At 40.7% G+C, this 20,312-nt stretch overlaps 1 protein-coding gene and 2 long non-coding RNA genes across 6 annotated transcripts; all 3 read left to right on the forward strand.

The window, feature by feature from the left end:
- The first annotated feature begins 623 nt into the window (after window positions 1-623).
- KLHL31 (kelch like family member 31) lies at window positions 624-15,587 on the forward strand. 4 transcript variants are annotated; one of them, XM_087718958.1, is made up of 3 exons: window positions 624-797; window positions 4,206-5,410; window positions 14,399-15,587. In XM_087718958.1, the coding sequence occupies exons 2-3, from the start codon at window positions 4,239-4,241 to the stop codon at window positions 15,129-15,131; spliced, it is 1,905 nt and encodes a 634-aa protein (XP_087575084.1). In that variant the 5' UTR covers window positions 624-797; window positions 4,206-4,238; the 3' UTR covers window positions 15,132-15,587. The 4 variants fall into 4 exon arrangements, with proteins under 4 accessions (XP_087575084.1, XP_087575086.1, XP_087575085.1 ...); XM_087718960.1 differs by having other exon boundaries at window positions 4,237-5,410; XM_087718959.1 differs by lacking the exon at window positions 624-797 and adding an exon at window positions 1,827-2,048.
- Window positions 15,588-16,527: 940 nt separating this feature from the next.
- LOC148045224 (uncharacterized) lies at window positions 16,528-18,648 on the forward strand. Its single transcript, XR_015697110.1, has 2 exons — window positions 16,528-18,325; window positions 18,387-18,648. It is a non-coding gene; the product is annotated as an uncharacterized LOC148045224 (long non-coding RNA).
- Window positions 18,649-18,977: 329 nt separating this feature from the next.
- On the forward strand, window positions 18,978-19,853 carry LOC148045225 (uncharacterized). The gene is made up of 2 exons (XR_015697111.1): window positions 18,978-19,052; window positions 19,184-19,853. It is a non-coding gene; the product is annotated as an uncharacterized LOC148045225 (long non-coding RNA).
- The last annotated feature ends 459 nt before the right edge of the window (window positions 19,854-20,312 follow it).

Genomic DNA, 20,312 nt, shown 5'->3' on the forward strand with positions numbered 1-20,312 from the left:
CTGTCGCCGCGCTGTTGTTGCGGCGATGATGGCGCGCGGTGATGACGTCGCGGCTTTAGCGACACGGTTTTATCACCCCTATTTTGACGAGCGCGGTTTTGTCGTGCCACGCAAGTTTGACACCCCTGGTCTCGATTTAATCTCATGGATTTCCAGTTAAAACAAGATAATCAGGTGGTGCCAGACTGAATGGAAATTGAAGAGCCCCTACCAGTCAGAATAGGCATCCTCTGCTAGATGGATAAGCCACAGCAAAGCAGCTTCTTTGTTCTCCTGTTGGGTGGGACGGGGGGGGGGGAGAGTTTTCCCCAGCTGTTGCTCTTCCATGTATGAAGTTTGAAGAAAGGGAGAGAAAATGCTGAATTGCCAAATCCCATTTTTCTCAAAGGACGGGAAGAAGATTAAAGAAAAATGTAATGATCCTACGAAAGCTGCAATGGAAAGCATAGCTTTTCTGTTGCTTATCTCTTATCCTGCTCCATTTGCCATTTGAAGAAGCCCAGTGAAATTGACTTGGGATTCAAAACCAGGCAGGCACACACGAAACAAAAACTCCTCCGAGTGGCAGGGAGGGATAGGAGGAGGGGTCATTTTTAAAGTGCCCCCAAGCGCAAACTCCAGTCTCTCTTCTCCTCGGTGGCAGCAGGTCACACTAGAATCTTCAGTTGGCAGAACCTGGCAGGTGACATCTGGACTTCCATTCCTTCTTTCCTCCCCTCCCCTCTTTTTTCTTTTCACAAGTATTCTGATAGATACTGTGCTGGGACGCCGCAGGAAGCCTCTTTCCTGAAAAAGGGGTAAGGAGAACCGTATCCTATACTTTTTTTGAGATTGGCTTTAATTACCGTTCATAAAGGGGGTTTTTCTTCCCTGTGTTTATAGTCCAAATCTCATTTGGCATGAATCTGAGATGAAGCCCCAAGCTATGAACAGAATACTACCGTTGTAGGTGTGAAGAGTCCTTAGTAAATCAAGTTAGAAACAATTTTTCTGTAATTATCTTTCTTCCTACAGAGCCTGTGCAATTTAATTTGATGGATGTAAGTCCCTTTCCTTTGACTGTTTGATTTTTTTTAAAAAAACGGCGCTTGTCCCACTTAATCAATGAAAGGCTACCTTTTAAAAAATATTATTAACTTGGATTCTCTTTAAGTGAAGGTAAATAGCCTCTTTGACGTGTTGTTAAAGAAAATAAGATGAGAATATTTTAACATCTAAAGCAGTGTTTTTCAACCACTGTGCCGCGGCACACTAGTGTGCCGTGACATAGTGTAAGGTGTGCTGTGGGAAAAACACTTTATATATAGTCAATATAGGCACAGAGTTAATTTTTTTTAACATTTTCTAATGGTGGTGTGCCTCGTGATTTTTTTCATGAAAAAAGTGTGCCTTTGCACAAAAAAGGTTGAAAAACATTGATCTAAAGGAATACCACTTTAGCAAAATGGGAGAGGAAATTTAAATGTGACTATCGTACGCTAAGTATTTCATCCCATCAAAGTGACTTATTCTAACTTTTTTAAAAATTAAGCACACTCCGTAAGTAAGTAAGTAAGTAAGTAAGTAAGTAAGTAAGTAAGTAAGTAAGTAAATATCTCGGTAAGAAAAAGAATTCTGTTCTGAAGAAAGGCAGACTTTTTTAAACTGAATGTGTCTTAAAATGGCAAGTCATTTGAAGGCCAGAGAGCATGGCTATTCTTGGAAATAGCCCTGACAGGTTTCAACAGATGCAGCCTGAAGAATGTGGCTGGGGAGGGGAGATAAGGGAGGGGGGAAAGGAGCAGCTGACCCACTGCTTTGGTAATGCTTGGGGAAGAGGGATCTCACATCCTTCTGGCATGCGAGCAACTTTGAACACAGATAGCTCTCTCCCTTGTGCCTGCATAGCTGTTCTTTGGAGGAGTTATGACACCAACTATGCTCCCCCCAAGGAGTTCAATTCTTCATCTGGAGGCATAAAATGCTTTAATGGGGCATGTTTGAAGGCTTAAGTGTGAAATCCTGGATGAGAGAAATGCTGCATTAGAGATTGTTTTACAGGAAATAAGGTAACAATTTCATATTTGCCACTATGCCTCCTTGCAACATGTAGGTGCTTACTTACCTCGAGGTACCTCGATGCTCTTTGCTTTTATATTTCACCAGTTATTTATTTATTTGGTGCTTATAGAACTCTGAGATTTCCTCAAAGGAAGATATTTCTTATTCTTATTTATATATTTATTTGTCTTGTATGCCGCCCACTCCCGGAGGACTCCGGGCGGCTCACAAAAGACAAGGGAAAGGGGGAGAACGAGACAAAGACAACATATTAAAAACAAAACCAACATTCACAATTTCCATGGAGGTAGATGCTTCTCAGCTCCCCCCAGCCTGCTGGAGCAGCCAGGACTTGGTGGCTTTGCGGAAGGCCGGGAGGGTAGTAAGGGTCCGGATCTCAACAGGGAGCTCGTTCCAGAGGGCTGGAGCTGCAACAGAGAAGGCTCTCCCCCGGGGGAGTCGCCAGCCGACATTGGCTGGCAGATGGAATCCGGAGGAGACCTAACCTGTGAGATCTGATCAGTCTGAGAGAGGTAATTCTTTCTCTGGAATAGGCTAGTCGGAGTAGGAGAATGATTGGTCTGTGACCATTCCGAGTGATTCATATCTGAATGGAGATTTGAACCCACCCCTGGTCCAAAACTTTGCAACTTCCCTGTAGGACATCACAGGCAGGTGTTTCAGTCTCTAACTGGCTGAGCACCAAAATGAAATATGAAAAGGAGCAAATTGTAGAGTCTGTATATTTGGTTTCCTAACGTTTATACTGTAAACCGGACTGTCTGTTGGCGAGATGATGGCTGCTTTCTGAGTGAAGTTTTTTGTGCTTCTCACTATGGGGTAGAAAAGTCAATTGGAAACATTGGCCCATTTAAAATTTAAAAAATCCAATTAACGTCCATCAAATGTGTGAAAACACTATATTTTATAGCAATTGAGAATCATATTTATATCTTAATTATTTTTATTGTAAAGTGTTTCAAGGTATTGCTCATAACAGCAATGAGAAATGAATGTAAATCAGCCTTCCTGAAACTGAGCGCCCTTCAAAAGTTTGGATCAACTCCCCAAATTCCCACGCCAACGTTTCCATTACTGAGGAATCTCAGTGTAATTTTAAAATGTTGTTCTACTGCTGCTGGCATTTGAGTTAGTTAAACAAAATATTTAGGGACAATGAAACAAAAAAGGAGATAAAAAATGAGAACTTTATTATGTTCACCTGAGGGCAAGACAAGAAGTAACGGATGGAAAGTTATCAAAGAGACATCCAAACTAAAACTGAGGAAAAATTTCCTGACATTGAGAAGAATTAATCAGTGGAACAACTTGTCTCCAGAAGTTGTGACTGCTCCATTACTAGAGGTTTTTAAGAGACCAGATGTCCATTTGTTTGGAATAGTACTGGGTCTCTTACTTGAGCAGGGGGTTGAACTAGAAGATCTCCAAGGGTTCTTTCCAACTCCATCATTCTGTATTCTGTAATTAAGTTGCCCTAAGCAGTTGAAAAGCAGTAGCTAATCATTAAAGCTGATCAAAATAAGGAATCAGATCAAACCAATGGACATTTTAGGAAACTTATAGCTTACAGACTAGCAGCTTATAACATAAACCTAAATTATCTTATCAGTTGCAGAAATAACTTTGAACATATTATACCCCAAATATTTTATTTCAGAGAATGCAAAATTAAAAATGATATTAATCCGTTAACGCAGAGCTCTGGGAGGCATTTAAGCTATAGCTATATAAACCTGAACCTGTATTCCAGACAGCTCAGGATTACATATGTTATATACATTTCTAATACATGTAGCCTCAGACATAGAATTCGTCTATTAAATGCTATTCTAACTTTCTGCTTAAAACAATGGTCAGATAGCAACCAAACAAATGTTAATACATAGCTAGATAGGAGGGCATAGAATAGAAACATAAAAATGCCATTTGCACAAGAGCAAGACTTAATAATAGAATGACATCTACTCAGAAGATGCTTGTAATGGAATACAACACAATGGAAAATTAGCAAGGTTATATTAGGACAAGTAACTCTTCTAACATGGAGAACTAATAATCTCCATTACTTCAATGATCAGTTGCAGAAAGATGTTTAAATATGGGCGTACAAATTATTATTTTTCTTTGTTCTGGGTTTTTCTTAGCAAGCTCTTGGCTGTGATATTTGTATTGCAGTCATGGCGCCTAAGAAGAAGAACGTCAAGAAGAACAAGACGGATATCAACGAGTTAACCATCATAGTGGAAGATGGGCCAATCAGCAAGCTCAATGGATTGAACGCCCTCCTAGAAGGAGGCAACGGTTTCAGCTGCGTTTCCACGGAAGTCTCCGATGCTTTCTATAGTCCCAACCTCTTGGAAGGTTTGTGCAGGATGAGGCTGGAAAATTTTCTCTGTGATCTCAAAATTGGTACCAAAACCAAGTCCTTTGATGTTCACAAGGTGGTGATGGCATCATGCAGTGATTACTTCCATAACATCCTAAAGAAAGATCCATCAACTCAAAGGGTGGACCTCAATGACGTATCCCCGCTGGGCCTAGCCACTGTGATTGCATATGCCTATACTGGAAAACTTACACTTTCCCTCTATACTATAGGTAGTATTATCTCCACAGCCATTTATCTTCAGATACATACCCTGGTGAAGATGTGCAGCGACTTTCTGATGCAAGAAATCAACGTGGAGAATTGCATGTACGTTGCCAACATCGCAGAGACATACGGACTGAAAACTGCTAAGGAAGCATCGCAGAAATTCATTAGGGACAACTTCATTGAGTTTTCTGAATCGGATCATTTCTTAAAGCTTACTTTTGAACAGATCAACGAACTTCTTGCAGACGATGACTTGCAGTTGCCTTCTGAACTTATTGCATTCCAGATTGCAATGAGATGGCTGGAATTTGACCAAAAAAGAACTAAGTATGCTGCAGATCTTTTAAGCAACATTCGGTTTGGTACCATCTCTGCCCAAGACCTGGTGAATTATGTCCAGACTGTACCAAGAATGATGTTAGATACAGATTGTCACAGACTTCTGGTAGATGCCATGAATTACCATTTACTTCCTTACCACCAGAATACTCTGCAGTCAAGAAGAACCAGGATTCGAGGAGGATTACGAGTCTTAGTTACCGTCGGGGGACGTCCAGCTTTGACAGAAAAATCCCTCAGCAGAGAGATTTTATACAGAGATCCCGACAATGGATGGAAAAGACTTACAGAGATGCCTGCCAAAAGCTTCAACCAGTGTGTCACCGTGATGGATGGGTTTCTCTATGTAGCAGGTGGTGAAGACCAGAATGACGCCAGAAATCAGGCAAAGCATGCAGTCAGCAATTTTTGCAGGTAAATGATTATATATAGCAGTGGAGGCATAGCATGGACACAACAGCTCCAGAAAAAGAAGGATATAAATATATGTCAGTGGTGGGATTCAGCCGGTTCGCACCTAGTCGGGAGAACCGGTTGGTAACTTTCTAAGCAGTCCGGAGAACCGGTTGTTGGAAGAAATCTCCTTTTGTTTTTTTTTATCACTTTCCAGGGCTAATCCTGTAAGGAAGGCAGGAAGGAAACATTCTGGTGTTGTTTCTAGCCTAATCTTTATTGCCCTGATTACAGAAACTGCCTCTCTGGTTAACCCTTATTACATTATAACAGCTACGGTGAAGCGCCCATCGATGTGAGTAACGTTGAGTTGGCCACGCCCACCCAGTCACATGACCACCGAGCCCCGCCTACCCAGCTGGTCATTAGGGCAGAGAACCAGTTGTTAAATTATTTGAATCCCACCACTGATATATGTATATATGTCGGGGAGGAGAAAGGAAGAGAAAAGCCCTTTTTTTTTCTTTTTCTCTTCTTTTCTAGGGTTACACATATTAAAATAGTTAGGGCCATTTTATGCTAAGATTTTGCATGTTATTTTTTTCATGGAGAAGTCTGCTGATCGGCTTTATGCTTTGGGGCAAATCAGTCTGAGATCACATACAGCTGTCTCACTTCAGCCTTAGAAGCAGATTCCTGAATGCTACAAAAAATTCTGGCTATATTGTTATATTTGATCAATTCATAACGTTTCCCAATCAACATGAGAGTGTATAGCAGTGGTAGTCAACCTGGTCCCTACCGCCCACTAGTGGGCGTTCCAGCTTTCATGGTGGGCGGTAGGAGTTTGCTGTAACTCTGCTTTATAAATTTTATAAAGCAAAGTTACTTCCCTACTTTATAAATCACCATTACTGTGGAACCGGTGGGCGGTTAGAAAATTTTACTACTAACAGAGATACAAAAGTGGGCGGTAGGTATAAAAAGGTTGACTGCCCCTGGTGTATAGTATTAAAAACATCACATATTAACCAAAATACATTAAATTGTTATATATTACTGCACAAGAGGCCATTTTCAAAATTGAAAAAAAAATTATTAGCAATAGCAATAGCAGTTAGACTTATATACCGCTTCATAGGGCTTTCAGCCCTCTCTAAGCGGTTTACAGAGTCAGCATATCGCCCCCAACAACAATCCGGGTCCTCATTTTACCCACCTCGGAAGGATGGAAGGCTGAGTCAACCCTGAGCCGGTGAGATTTGAACAGCTGAACTGCAGAACTGCAGTCAGCTGAAGTAGCCTGCAGTGCTGCACTCTAACCACTGCGCCACCTTGGCTATTGTGATAGGCATAGAAACTCCCAAGCCAGTGTCTAAGAGGCAGAGCCTTTCAGAAGGAAATCAGAAATCCAGTCGAGCCATCTGGATTTGGGATGGTGGCCATGCAGGGGGATGTTGTTACATAAGACAGGTGCGGTAATGGAGAAGACACATGTCCTGTTAGCACTGCTTACGTGTCAAGACCCAGAATATGCCCACCAGGTCAAATCTTATTGAGTAGGCAGAAATAATTAGAGGCAGGCAGTCTTGCAAATAACTATCCCTATGCCAGCAACTTGAATTGCATCCAGGAATGTACTGGTAATAGCAATAGCAATAGCAATAGCAGTTAGACTTATATACCGCTTCATAGGGCTTTCAGCCCTCTCTAAGCGGTTTACTGAGTCAGCATATCGCCCCCCACAGTCTGGGTCCTCATTTCACCCACCTCGGAAGGATGGAAGGCTGAGTCAACCTTGAGCCGGTGAGATTTGAACCACTGAACTGCAGATAGCAGTCAGCTGAAGTGGCCTGCAGTACTGCACCCTAACCACTGATAGATAGATAGATAGATAGATAGATAGATAGATAGATAGATAGATAGATAGATAGATAGATAGATAGATAGATAGATAGATAGATAGATAGATAGATAGATAGATAGATAGATAGATAGGAGATATGGATAGATAGATAGATAGATAGATAGATAGATAGATAGATAGATAGATAGATAGATGGATGGATGGATGGATGGATGGATGGATGGATGGATGGATGGATGGATGGATGGATGGATGGATAGAGATATAGAGATAGATAGATAGATAGATAGATAGATAGATAGATAGGTAGGTAGGTAGGTAGGTAGGTAGGTAGGTAGGTAGGTAGGTAGGTAGGTAGGTAGGTAGGTAGATAGATAGATAGATAGATAGATAGATAGATAGATAGATAGATAGATAGATAGATAGATAGATAGATAGATAGATAGCAATAGCAATAACAGTTAGACTTATATACCGCTTCATAGGGCTTTCAGCCCTCTCTAAGTGGTTTACAGAGTCAGAATATTGCCCCCAACAACAATCTGGGTCCTCATTTTACCCACCTCGGAAGGATGGAAGGCTGAGTCAACCTTGAGCCAGTGAGATTAGAACCGCTGAACTGCAGATAGCAGTCAGCTGAAGTGGCCTGCAGTACTGCACCCTAACCACTGCGCCACCTCAGCTCCTCCAGTGCAACTAGTGAAGTAGCAGCCTGTAGAGCCACACAGAGGTGGTGGTGATCATGAGCAGAACTCCCATTCCAGATTTTGTGCCCAAGAGGTATTTTTGCAAATTGTGCACTGGTTCTAAATTAGGCATACTGAGACCCTCTCTAGAAATGGAGATAGAAACTTTCTGGATCCAGATCATCCCAGTCACTCAGTCTTACTATGGTTTTTCTGAGCCTGCTCCTCCTCCATCCAGGTTCTTACAACTTCCAGGTACTGAGACAATTTCAACAATATCACTTGGATGGCAAAGATTGAGATACATCGCTGGGTTTCATCAACGTGCTGATGATACCTAACCCCACGAGGACAGATATTAAGCAGGGTTAGGAAGAAAATCACGCTCTGAGGCATCTTACAAAACAAAGACTCGGGACTAAAGCGTGACAGCCCCCATCCCCTCCCTCAATTAACATGAAACCACCCTACAAGAAGGAAAACCCCTCTAACCTCTGCCTCTCACTTTCAACCTTCTAAGCTCATCATGAAGAACATCATGATCAATGTTAGCAGAGGCCACTGAGAATTCAAACAGCACCATTCATTTCATATTTTTTTTTCATTTTAATTTATTTGTATGCCGCCCTTTTCCCTGAAAGGGACTCAGGGCGGCTCACAACTCAAAAAGGGAGGGGAAAAACAAACAGAGTTACAAAAACATGAAAACCATACATAGTTAAAAGCACAACAATCATACCATTCGGAGTGGGGCAGCGAGTCTTTAGCCCCAGGCCTGTCGGAACAGCCAGGTTTTAAGGGCTATGCGGAAGGCCTGGAGGGTGGTGAGGGTACGAAATCTCGGAAGGATGGAAGGCTGAGTCAACCTTGAGCCGCTGAGATTTGAACCGCTGAACTGCAGATAACAGTCAGCTGAAGTGGCCTGCAGTACTGCACCGTAACCACTGCGCCACCTCGGCTCTTAAGTGCTATGGCTATCCTTTCCTGCAACAACAGAGTTCCATTATTTTAATCTGTTTCTTTTTAAACAAAAAACAAAGTATGAGTGATTCAGATTGAAATGCGAGGATAGTAATTTTTCATTTGCATAATTTTCTCGATAAAAATTATCCCATGTTACCAACACTGTCCTTCTGTCTATTAGGGCAAACGTGTGTGGCTTATGTCCTGTTATGGAATTCTTAGTGACTCTTTCGTTTGTTTGAAACATGAAAGAAATTTTTGTAGCTCTCTATGTTTTCTGGAATATCCAGAACAATTGAGCAACTTCCAGGACTCCTGTTTGGCAGTACTTCCTTGTTTTATCATTACTATCCTGATAAAGGAAGAAAAAAGCTAAGAGGAGGGTATAATAGGAGATATATTTGCTGTGAAAGGATTTACCAAAAAACCACTCAAGGGAGACGTTTCCATTTTAGAAGGGAGACATAAATGTACAATAATTAGTACATTTTTCACTACCGACATCTGCATTTCCTCTCTAAACATTATTCGAAAGAGCTGAGGATGATGCACACAATTTACCCTTTCAACATTTTATCCTCACTTGATCCTGAGAAGCTGAGTGATAATGATCAGCCCAGAGCATCTTGTGAGCTTCACGAGAGCATCAGCACTTTAGCCCACTGCATTAACTCATTGCAACACATTCGTTATTATAATGATCCATTCTTCTTCCAAATTGCTCAGAATAATTTCTAGAATCAGCCAACCTGACTTCATTTCAATGCTAGAAGTAAGTATATTTTGCTGCTTATGGAATGGAAAGATGTACAAGTTCCATTTCCCACATGTGTCTTGCAGCAAAGAAGGCATGTACTATCCACCATGTATGCCAAATCATATACGGTTAGTTTTCCCTCTTCCACACCTCCTAATTATACACAGTCTGAAATCACGTTTAAATTTGGGGAAGGATTGTATCTCAGCACTAGAAATTTGGACTTACATGCAGAACATTCAGTGTCTGGTCTCTAGCATGTTCTGAGAAACTGCCACTCTATGTACATCATTCTGATTAGAGAGTAGATTTTTTTTCAATTAAGTTTTTTTTATTTTTCCATTTTCATAACATACAACCACATGTATACTATTATATAGCCAACAATATATTGTATTATTAAATGTTTACATCAATTCACCTTACCATCGGCTTCCAAAAACAATTATTGGCTCTTCTGCTCTCCATACATCATATTTGTATCTTATCTATCACTTTCTCCTCCCTCTCTCCTCCCCCTCCCTACCTCCTTACTTCCCTCTGTCATCCTTCTCTACTTCTCCTTCCTCTCCCCTTCTCCTCTCTCCCCTTTCCACTCTTCCTTTCTCTCCTCCTCTTCCCCCCACTGCCCTCTCATGATTAAAGAGTAAATTGTCCATGCATAAGGAACTTTCTAAAAATGAATTTGTGCCTCACACTCAAAATCTGTAAGAAGCAGGATGCCGCGTTCTATAGAGGAATGGTGGAAATCATTCCAAAATTTTGCTTTGAGTTTTGAGATGTGATGCAAAGAACTGATTTGAAATTGGTTGTACTTGAGGATCTCCTTCCTACAGTATGGTGTATCACTGGAACTTTTCATTTTTATTAGCTTCACATCTTTTGAAAATTCCCATCTAATTTTCTAGAAAGGACTCTGTGAGAAGAGTGATAGTAAAACTAGTATAAGTTCTCCTCTTCTATGTTTGCATAACAATTGGTAATGTTTTAGTAATTATTTATAAGCATTTTAAAATGTTTTTTTCCTCTAGAACAGTGGTTCCCAAACTTGGCAACTTTAAGACTTGTGGACTTCAACTCCCAGAGTTCTCCAGCCAGAAGAGCTAGCTGGAGAATTCTGGGAGTTGAAGTCCACAAGTCTTAAAGTCGCCAAGTTTGGGAAACACAGCTCTAGGGGACAAAAAATGCAGACTTAAAAAAAAGCATTACGCATTTCTGGAAAAATTTTGAGATTATCAAAAAGAATCTCAAAATCTTATCCAGCCTGGTCTATTTTGACAGACCTGCAACTGATCCAATTGTTACTTTCAAAAATATCTGTCATTGTTGTTACAGTCCATCAAATCAATTCTGACCCTTGGTGACTACAGAAACAAGTCTGTGCAATTTTTTCCTGGCCACATTTTTAAAAATAATATTTGTATTAAAAATTTCAATTACAAAGATTAAAAAAAAACCTAATACAAACTAAGAAGTATGAAAGAATGAAAAGCCAGAAAGTGCAGAAGATAAAATAAAAAAATAGAAAAGAAATAAAACGAATGAATGTAGTAAAGCAAAAGAAAAGAAATATATAAAGAAATAACTTCCTCCTTCATCCCAGCAAGTACAAACATAATAAATAATTTATGACCTTCTATGGAAATGCAACGCTACCGTACCATTACCGCATCTCTTCTCTATAAACAATTTGTGAAAGCCTCTTCATTCAATCCTAGTTAGCATAAGTCCATTAAGGGGTCTCAGAAATAGCGGTGGGTGTGGGTGGTGTGTGCATGGGCACATACACACCAGTGGTGGGATTCACATTTTTTACTACTGGTTCTGTGGGTGTGGCTTGGTGGGCGTGGTGTGACTTGGTGGGCGTGGCAGGGGAAGGTTACTGCAAAATCCCCATTTCCTCCTGGGGGTGGGGCCAGTCAGAGGTGGTATTTACCTGTTCTCCGAACTACTCAAAATTTCCACTGGACCAGTTGTCCAGAATTGGTCAGAACCTGCTGAATGCCACCTCTCTCTCTCTCTCTCTCTCTCTCTCTCTCTCTCTCTCTCTCTCTCTCTCTCTCCCTCCCTCCCTCCCTCCCTCCCTCCCTCCCTCTCTCTCTCTCACACACACACATAAACAAAACCAACGTTGTATTCCTTCCCTTCACTTTGAACACAATACCTTATCACTTACTCTGAAAATAGAAGGGAAAAAAATTATTCTTCCCATATCTCTTCTCTTTTCTATAAACACATCTTTAAAGTCTCATCATTCAGTCCCGGTCAACAACAGTCCATTAAGGGTTACCAGAAACAATAATGTACACATTTTAACCTCAATCAAATAAATCAACTTTATATTTCTTCCCTTTAGTTTGAATAATTTGGACCTTTAAGTAGAATTCCAAAACTTGACTTCTTTTCATTTTCTGCTTCTCTCCCATTTCTTCTACTTCTCCAAGAAAGTCCTAGGAAACTTCAAAAAGGAACTATTTTATAAGACAAAAATAAGATTATCAAAGTCACTCTTCTGATTTGTTATTTGTATATCTCTTTTAATTATTAAGACTAAGTACAGACTTAATAGTCTAAAATGGGCATATAATTAATGCAGTTGTGTGGTATTATAAATACAAATATTCAGTCAAGGGAATCTCACATATATAATATGATAACTCTTACCCTTTAATAATTTTATAAAACCAGTGTCAAATCAGTGTCTGTTACCTTTCTATTTGTGTGATGAATATGTTGAACAATCAAATTTCTTTTCTTTTCTTTGAAGGAGAATTCTTTCAGGTACTCTCTCTTACTTTAGTACCTGTATATTGGTGGTTAAGTGCGCTAGCCAACTCTGCAAAGTTATTGTGGAATTTTATGTTTTTCTCCTTAAAAGATTTTTGATAGTAAAAGAAGAAACTGAAGTGTAATAAATCAGGAGAAGCAACTGGAAAACAAGGAAAGCGTACTCTCAATCTGGGAAAGATTTAAACCTCTTCTAGTCATTCTCAGCTCTTCTTGTCCCTAAAAGTGTTTTTTCCATCAGAGAAGAAACTCTAAAAATGGAGCATGAGATGCCTTAAAGATGATTTCAATTAAGAAAACAGGAGAAAGAGAGATGGAGGAGGGGGATCTAGGACAATTCGCCATGCCCAAGTGTCATGGCCAAGTTGCCCTGGCCAGATTGCTGCCACCCTGGCCAGGTTGCTACTTCTGACTCACCTCAGCAGACTAGATGCAGGACAAGTCACCCCAGCCAAATGGGCATGGGAACAACTTGCCAGTGTGGGACAATTTGAGGATGAAGATGGGAAGGGTAAAGGCACTTCCTTCCCCCACCACCTGAAGAAACATGAACCCTGGCTGATAGGACATGGGAGTGGGGACTACTCATAGGGAAGGGAATAGTACTCTACACAGGATTCCCCTCCACATGGGATTAATTTTTATTCTGGTGGGGGGGGGTGCCTCTTTCCCTCCCCACTTCATCCTCAAATCATCGCACAGTGGCAATTCCCCTCCCTGAATGTTGTCCCCATCCCCGTGTTTCATTGGCTGGAGCTAATGTTTCTTCTGCTGAAGGTGAAAATGCTTCTTCCCTTCCCTACTTTGTCCACAAATTGTCCCATGGCTGTGAGTTGTCCAGTTGGCCAAGGTTGAGTTGAGTAGTTTATTTATATGCCGCCCTTTTCCCTGGGGGGACTCAGGGCGGCTTACAATTCGAAAGGAGGGGAAAACAAACAGATTGACACATAAGACAGTACATCATTAAAAGCACAACATTCATACAGTTCGGGTGGGTTACGGGCTTTAACCCCAGGCCTGATGGGATAGCCAGGTTTTAAGGGCTGTGCAGAAGGTCTGGAGGGTGGTGAGGGTACGAATCTCCACAGGGAGATCGTTCCATAGGGTCGGAGCTGCCACCGAGAAGGCTCTCCTCCACGTGGTTGCCAGTCGACATTGACCGGCAGATGGAACTCGGAGGAGGCCTAATCTATGGGATCTAATTGGTCGAGTGGAGGTAATTGGCAGTAGACGGTCTCTCAAGTACCAGTTGGTGACTTGTCCTGGGTCCAACTGGTCAGGGTAAGTCAGTGGCAGTGACCTGGCCAGGGAGAGATGGCAGTGGTACCCCATCAGGGTGACCCAGCCACGGCAACCTAAACAAGGTGACTACTGAAAGATAAAGCCAGAAAATAAAGTTTCATTGAAAACTGTTTTATTTCATTTTCATTTTATACAATCACTTATATACTGTGCAATTAAGAAAGCAATAAACCAACTCATCTTCTATTCCACCATGGAAAACCAACATAACACTTCAATCCTCCATACACCCTTTCTTCTCCCCCTCCAACTTTCATTTCTCCCCTCCAGCATCCCCCTCTTCTACTTCCCCTCCCCCTCAGACATTCCTTTCTCCCCTTCCCTCCATCTCACCCTCCTTACATTCCCCTCTCACTCCCTCTTTACTCCTCCCTCTTCTTTCCCTCTACTCCTCACTTCGGTGTATTTCTACTATTCATTAATCTATTTGATTTGTATTTTACACTAAAATTGAAAGAAAAGAAAAAAAAAGGAAAATAAAAGGAAAAGAGGAAAAAAAGAAAAAAGAGCAGCAGTATACAAGTGCGTTCTTATTGTTTTGGAAATTGAAACTATATTTCAAGAAAATAAAGTTTCAACAATACAACACCTGTAAATGTAGCTGGCATTCCTGTGGCATTAATACTTCCTTAATTTTTTTTTCCCAGGTACGATCCTCGCTTCAGCACTTGGATACATCTGGCCAATATGAATCAAAGGCGCACTCATTTTAGTCTGAATGTGTTCAATGGCCTCCTTTTCGCAGTCGGGGGTCGCAATTCCGAAGGGTGTCTCTCTTCGGTTGAGTGTTATGTCCCTACGATTAACCAGTGGCAGCTGAAGTCTCCACTGGAGATGCCCAGGTGCTGCCATGCTAGTGCAGTAGTAGATGGCAGGATCTTGGTCACGGGAGGCTACATCAATAATGCTTACTCCCATTCGGTTTGCATGTATGACCCTGCTGGTGACAACTGGCAAGACAAGGCCAGCCTTAGCACCCCGAGAGGATGGCACTGTGCCATTACCCTAGGGGAAAAAGTCTACGTCATGGGAGGATCCCAACTGGGAGGGCGAGGGGAAAGAGTTGATGTGCTTCCCGTTGAGTGCTATAGTCCATATTCTGGCCAGTGGAATTATGTCGCTCCTCTTCCAACTGGCGTCAGCACTGCTGGTGCTTCTACTCTTAATGGAAAAATCTACTTAGCGGGAGGCTGGAATGAAATAGAAAAGAAATACAAGAAATGTATTCAGTGTTACAACCCCAACCTTAATGAATGGACCGATGAAGATGAGCTACCTGAAGCCACTGTAGGAGTGTCATGCTGCACCATTGCCATGCCGAACACTAAAACCAGGGAATCGAGATCTAGCTCGGTATCTTCAGTACCAGTTAGTATATAAGTTCTTTTTTTTTTTAAATTAACCCCCCCTATGGATTTTGAAAAAGCTATACTAAATTTTTAAAACATTTCTTTCCCACTACTGGGTTGTAACCCCTTTTAAGAAGTGTCCCTATCAGAAGGGATTGGGGAGAGAAATATGAAACACTATCGGCATGTATTTCAGTTTTATAAAATGAAAAGTGGCCAATTTTCGTGGAATTGAAAACACATGGTATGACCAAAGAAATTTAAACCTAATGTATTTTCTGCACTACAAATGTGCACTATATAAGACAAAGGCCTCTGATCCATTGATCGTAAGAGCAGTGGTGGGTTTCAAAAAAATTTGGAACCTCTTCTGTAGGTGTGGCCTGCTTTCCGGGTCCACCGGTGGAACCTCTTCTAACCGGTTCGGTAGATTTGACAAACCGGTTCTACCGAACCGGTGCGAACCGGTAGGAACCCACCTCTGCATAACAGCTCCTGTGAGACCTCTTGCTCAGTTTCGGCAACCGATTTGGAAAAACTTGTTTCCAAGCAGATAGCTTGGCTGATCAGAAGGCACCGTTCAGCTAAGTTTCTCTCCATAGAGGTAAAGCTAAAAGATGAAGCAATATATCAGAACTGCAAATGGAAGACTAATATTTCTAAAATCCATGGGCATCTGTAGTTGGGGGCAAATGACATCATACTCATCATAATATCATAGGGCAACGGACATGCATTATATAATTTGCATCAAAGATACAAAGATAGGCCAATTACAGAATTCACATTATTTGCATGTTGACATCAGTGATGTCATCCTGACGTCTTACAGGCATCTCTGTTGGAATCCTCTACAACCTTCTGTGAATGAAACAGAATAATGAGACTTATCTGGAAGCAATTAGTATTTTAAATAAGGATTTATTCCCAGAATGCAGTGTTTTGCTTTAAAATATTGTTTACTGAATAAATCATAATTGGCTGAGCCACACAGTAAGCTAAATCATTGCTTTAAAAGCTTAATAGCTCAATTCCCATGACATGCTAAATCAGAGGCAAATCACATATAGCGAGTTATATGAATCCACCTATAATCTATAAGAAGGCATGATGATAGATCAACTCCATAAAGATGAGAAATATAGATATAAGCAAAATCTAAAATTATGCCATATTTCTGCAGTGCCTGGGACCTTGTCAACATTTCAGTAAAATGTTTACATGGAACAATAAATTTTACCCTGTGGTTAGGCTTATGAAACTTTCGTTATGTTGAGTCAAGGTCTGCAAAAGGTCAGATCAGTGGTGGGATTCAGCCAGTTCGCACCTATTCGGGAGAACCGGTTCTTAACTTTCTAAGAGGTTCAGAGAACTGGTTGTTGGAAGAAATCGCATTTTGGGTTTTTTCCGCTTTACAGGGCTAATCCTGTAAGGAAGGCGGGAAGGAAACATTCTGGTGTTGTTTCTAGCTTAATCTTTATTGCCGTGCTTACAGAAACCGCCTCTCCGGTTAACCCTGATTACATTGTAACAGCTAAGGCGAAGCGTCCATCGACCTGAGTGACGTTGAGTTGGCCACGCCCACACGGTCACATGACCACCGAGCCCCACCTACCCAGATGGTCATTAGGACAGAGAACCGGTTTTTAAATTATTTGAATCCCACCACTGGGTCAGATCACATGTCATCTGAATTTGGAAGGGAGGTAATTTAGCTAACAGAAAGCAAGAATAGATGCACAATGCAGCTGCTTCAACCCGGGACTTCACAGTTTCTGCATGTTGTGTGGAATAAAATAAAGATGCCAGAGAAAAGATGGTGACTTAGCTTTCTTTCACCCTATATAAATGAGTCCAATCCATCGCTTTAAATAAATTAACACAACACACATGCACACACACACACACACACACACACACACACACACACCAGGAAATGTCAGACAGGCAGTTCACAGTTAAGATGGCGGGGATATTTCATCAAGGTTTCTTCATGATACTCAATGTCATCTGGCATAGCATATGTATGATTAGCCCCAGGTGGTTAGAAAGTTACAGTAAAGAAATAGTACATCAGGTCCCATACATTGCACTAAACCATTATGTATATAGTCCTGTCTTATCAAGTACTACAAATCCAGCCAACTGTGCTTTATTCAATAAACCATATATTCCAAAATATATCAGCCATATCTATTAGCCATCTATGCAACACACAGTGTGTGTGAGGACTGTCGTGTAAGCAAGTGCCTCAAGAAGTCTTTCCCTCCACTTTGTTACTTATATATCTTGTACTCCCAGCCCAATTCTCTTCATCTATAACTCTCCAGAAAATAGTCTGAGGATACATTAAAAGGAATGAGTTGCCTCCCACCATTTTACAAAGAAAAGGCCTTTAGCTCATGAAAGGCCATTAAATGTGCCCTATCCAAAATTTAGCAATAGCAATAGCAGTTAGACTTATATACCGCTTCATAGGGCTTTCAGCCCTCTCTAAGCGGTTTACAGAGTCAGCATATTGCCCCCACAGTCTGGGTCCTCATTTCACCCACCTCGGAAGGATGGAAGGCTGAGTCAACCTTGAGCCAGGGAGATTAGAACCGCTGAACTGCAGATAACAGTCAGCTGAAGTGGCCTGCAGTACTGCACCCTAACCACTGCGCCACCTCGGCTCGATTTCTGTTGACCTTAATATTTCTGAATTGTATTCTGATGCCTCTTTTTTTAAAAAAGCAACATTTGGCTTAAGGGAGCTTCTTTTTAAACAAGCCTACATAAAGTTGCAGTTTTGACTGAGTTTAATGGTCTTTACTTCCAGGTAGGTGTGCACTTAACTTTGTCTTGATCATACCATGTAAGCTTTTTAAGATGTCAAACAATTGATTCGTACTTGATCCATAACAAAAAAAAAGTGTTTATATATTGTTTTTTAATCATTATCCTCCCTATCATAGTCTAACGTAGTGGTTCTCAATCTGTGGTCCACGGACCTCGGGGGGGGGGGGGCATGATGTTGTCACAGGGGTCCATGGAGGGTTGGAGAAATTTTATGATTTAAATCTTGAGTTAAGTCTTGGGGGTACGTGGCCATGGTCTGTGGCCCCAAAAGGTATTTCTTCTGGTGAAGAAAAGGTTGAGAATCACGGTCTAATATATTTCTCTAATGATTTACCACAAGTAAGCTGAAATTTGGGAAATTATTTGGTCCAATAAGTTAATAGCATTGTTTAGAACAGTGTTTCTCAACCTTGACAACTTGAAGTCCCCAGAACTTCAAGTTATCAAGGTTGAGAAACACTGGTTTAGAATATCTGACAGGGATCCAAAATCTTCGTGTTAATTTACCAATGCTTTCACTTGAATTGCTGACATAACTTAGTATGAAAGAAGAAGAATGAAGATACAACTAAATTAGACTGAAAGGTGGGCTGTTACTGTTGTTGTTTGATACTTGAATGGCCCTGTCAGTGTGTGTCTGTCAAAGTTTAAACCAACAATGTAAAAATAGGAACAATTTCTATTTCTTTACGAGCTGCAAAAGCAAAATAGCCTAATTTGTTTGGGACTTTATTTATATTGGTGGGCAGGGACTGGGTGGGAAGTAGCAAAGTATACCAGAAGCTCATATACATCTGGGTATGCACAAATGTTATCAGTCCTAAGTAAAGCAAAAAGCCCAGGTGTTGCTAGACTACACACTTTATCTGAACTGATTCCAGCAAGTTACCACTTACCGAAGCAATAATCCCAAAATTAGCTGGTATCTTCTATGGCCCTACCATTCCCTACCAGTTTTTTCAAATTCTAATTAGAGCTGGGGAACACCATATCTTGTGAATAATTGCAATGGCACCTGTCTAGAACTCTCAAGTGATGTACTGCCGATTGACACTACATTATTCAAAGCACCTCCTCTAATATTGCATTGCTTTATGTATCACTTCTGGAACAAGTTCTCAACCAGTGTTTCTCAACCTTGGCAACTTGAAGATGTCCGGACTTCAACTCCCAGAATTCCCCAGCCAGCATTTGCTGGCTGGGGAATTCTGGGAGTTGAAGTCCGGACATCTTCAAGTTGCCAAGGTTGAGAAACACTGTTCTCAACACTTATTACTAGCTCATCTGTGCTACTGCCAGAAACCTGACATATAGAAACTGGGCAAGTTAAGCTTTTCAAGGCATGAAGAATAAGGTTGTCTGTTTAAAGCAGGGTTGCAGGTCAGATGTGTCAACCACTGGTCACGCCGACCCCCTTTAGTGAAGGAGAAAAAAGTTGTGATGCGTCATGTGATAACGACGTGATGATGCGAGTTTGACACCCCTGGTTTAAAGGCAGGGAATGAAAGGGGCTTCTGTCTGTTAGTTTGTACATAATAGGAAGCAGCTAACCAGCATACAGAATATAGTAGGCCTTACACCAGGAATAGATCATATGCTGACTTTAGCTCGCATTTTTTGCTTCCAGTGATAAAAGTGTTCAGGACTGTAACTGCAATTACGTAAATTGCTCATCCCTGTCTTAATAACAGAGAAGCTTCAAAATATTGAAAGAAGGTAATAAATTCTGAACATAAACATGATTTACAAGACAGTGTAATAATATTCACATGGTTACATCCCTCAAGTCTTGAATGAACAAAGAAAAATAAATGTCAGGTAAAGGTACATATTATGTGATAACAGAAAGAGAAAAAAAAATAATTGTTACTCGAAATTGAAAATTATGCCAATAAACTTACTGAGTATTCCCTGATTTGTACTGTATTGGATTGCGGGAAAAGGCTTATATATTTGTTAATGAGAATGTGAATGAGAAAAATACAGTATTGTGTGTAATATTTTCTGGTAATCATCTATTCCACCACATTTACGCAACCAAGTAATTATAACTACCTGTATTAAATATTTCTCTATTTTTTAAGGCACAAAATCTAGCTTAAAGAAGTATGCTTATTAAAAATAAACAGAAAAAAATCTGGAACACAGAATGCAAAAGCTTAAAAGAACTCATTATTTTTTTATAGAATGGAGTATAAATTCAGTATAAGATTCCTGCTTTCTGCTGTATGAAGTAGAGCTGTGGGAATATTTGATGCAGTGATTTGATTCAGAGATTCAGAGGAATCTATGAGCTGAATTGGGTTTTTTTGAATTGAAGCAAACATTTAGTTCAGTCCAAGCAAATCGGGAATCTTTTAATCAATTAATACTA

Source organism: Thamnophis sirtalis, unplaced genomic scaffold (genome assembly GCF_051295495.1).
Source record: "Thamnophis sirtalis isolate CommonGarterSnake01/CBP01778 unplaced genomic scaffold, rThaSir2_p1.2 scaffold_6, whole genome shotgun sequence".
Lineage (NCBI taxonomy): Eukaryota > Metazoa > Chordata > Lepidosauria > Squamata > Natricidae > Thamnophis > Thamnophis sirtalis.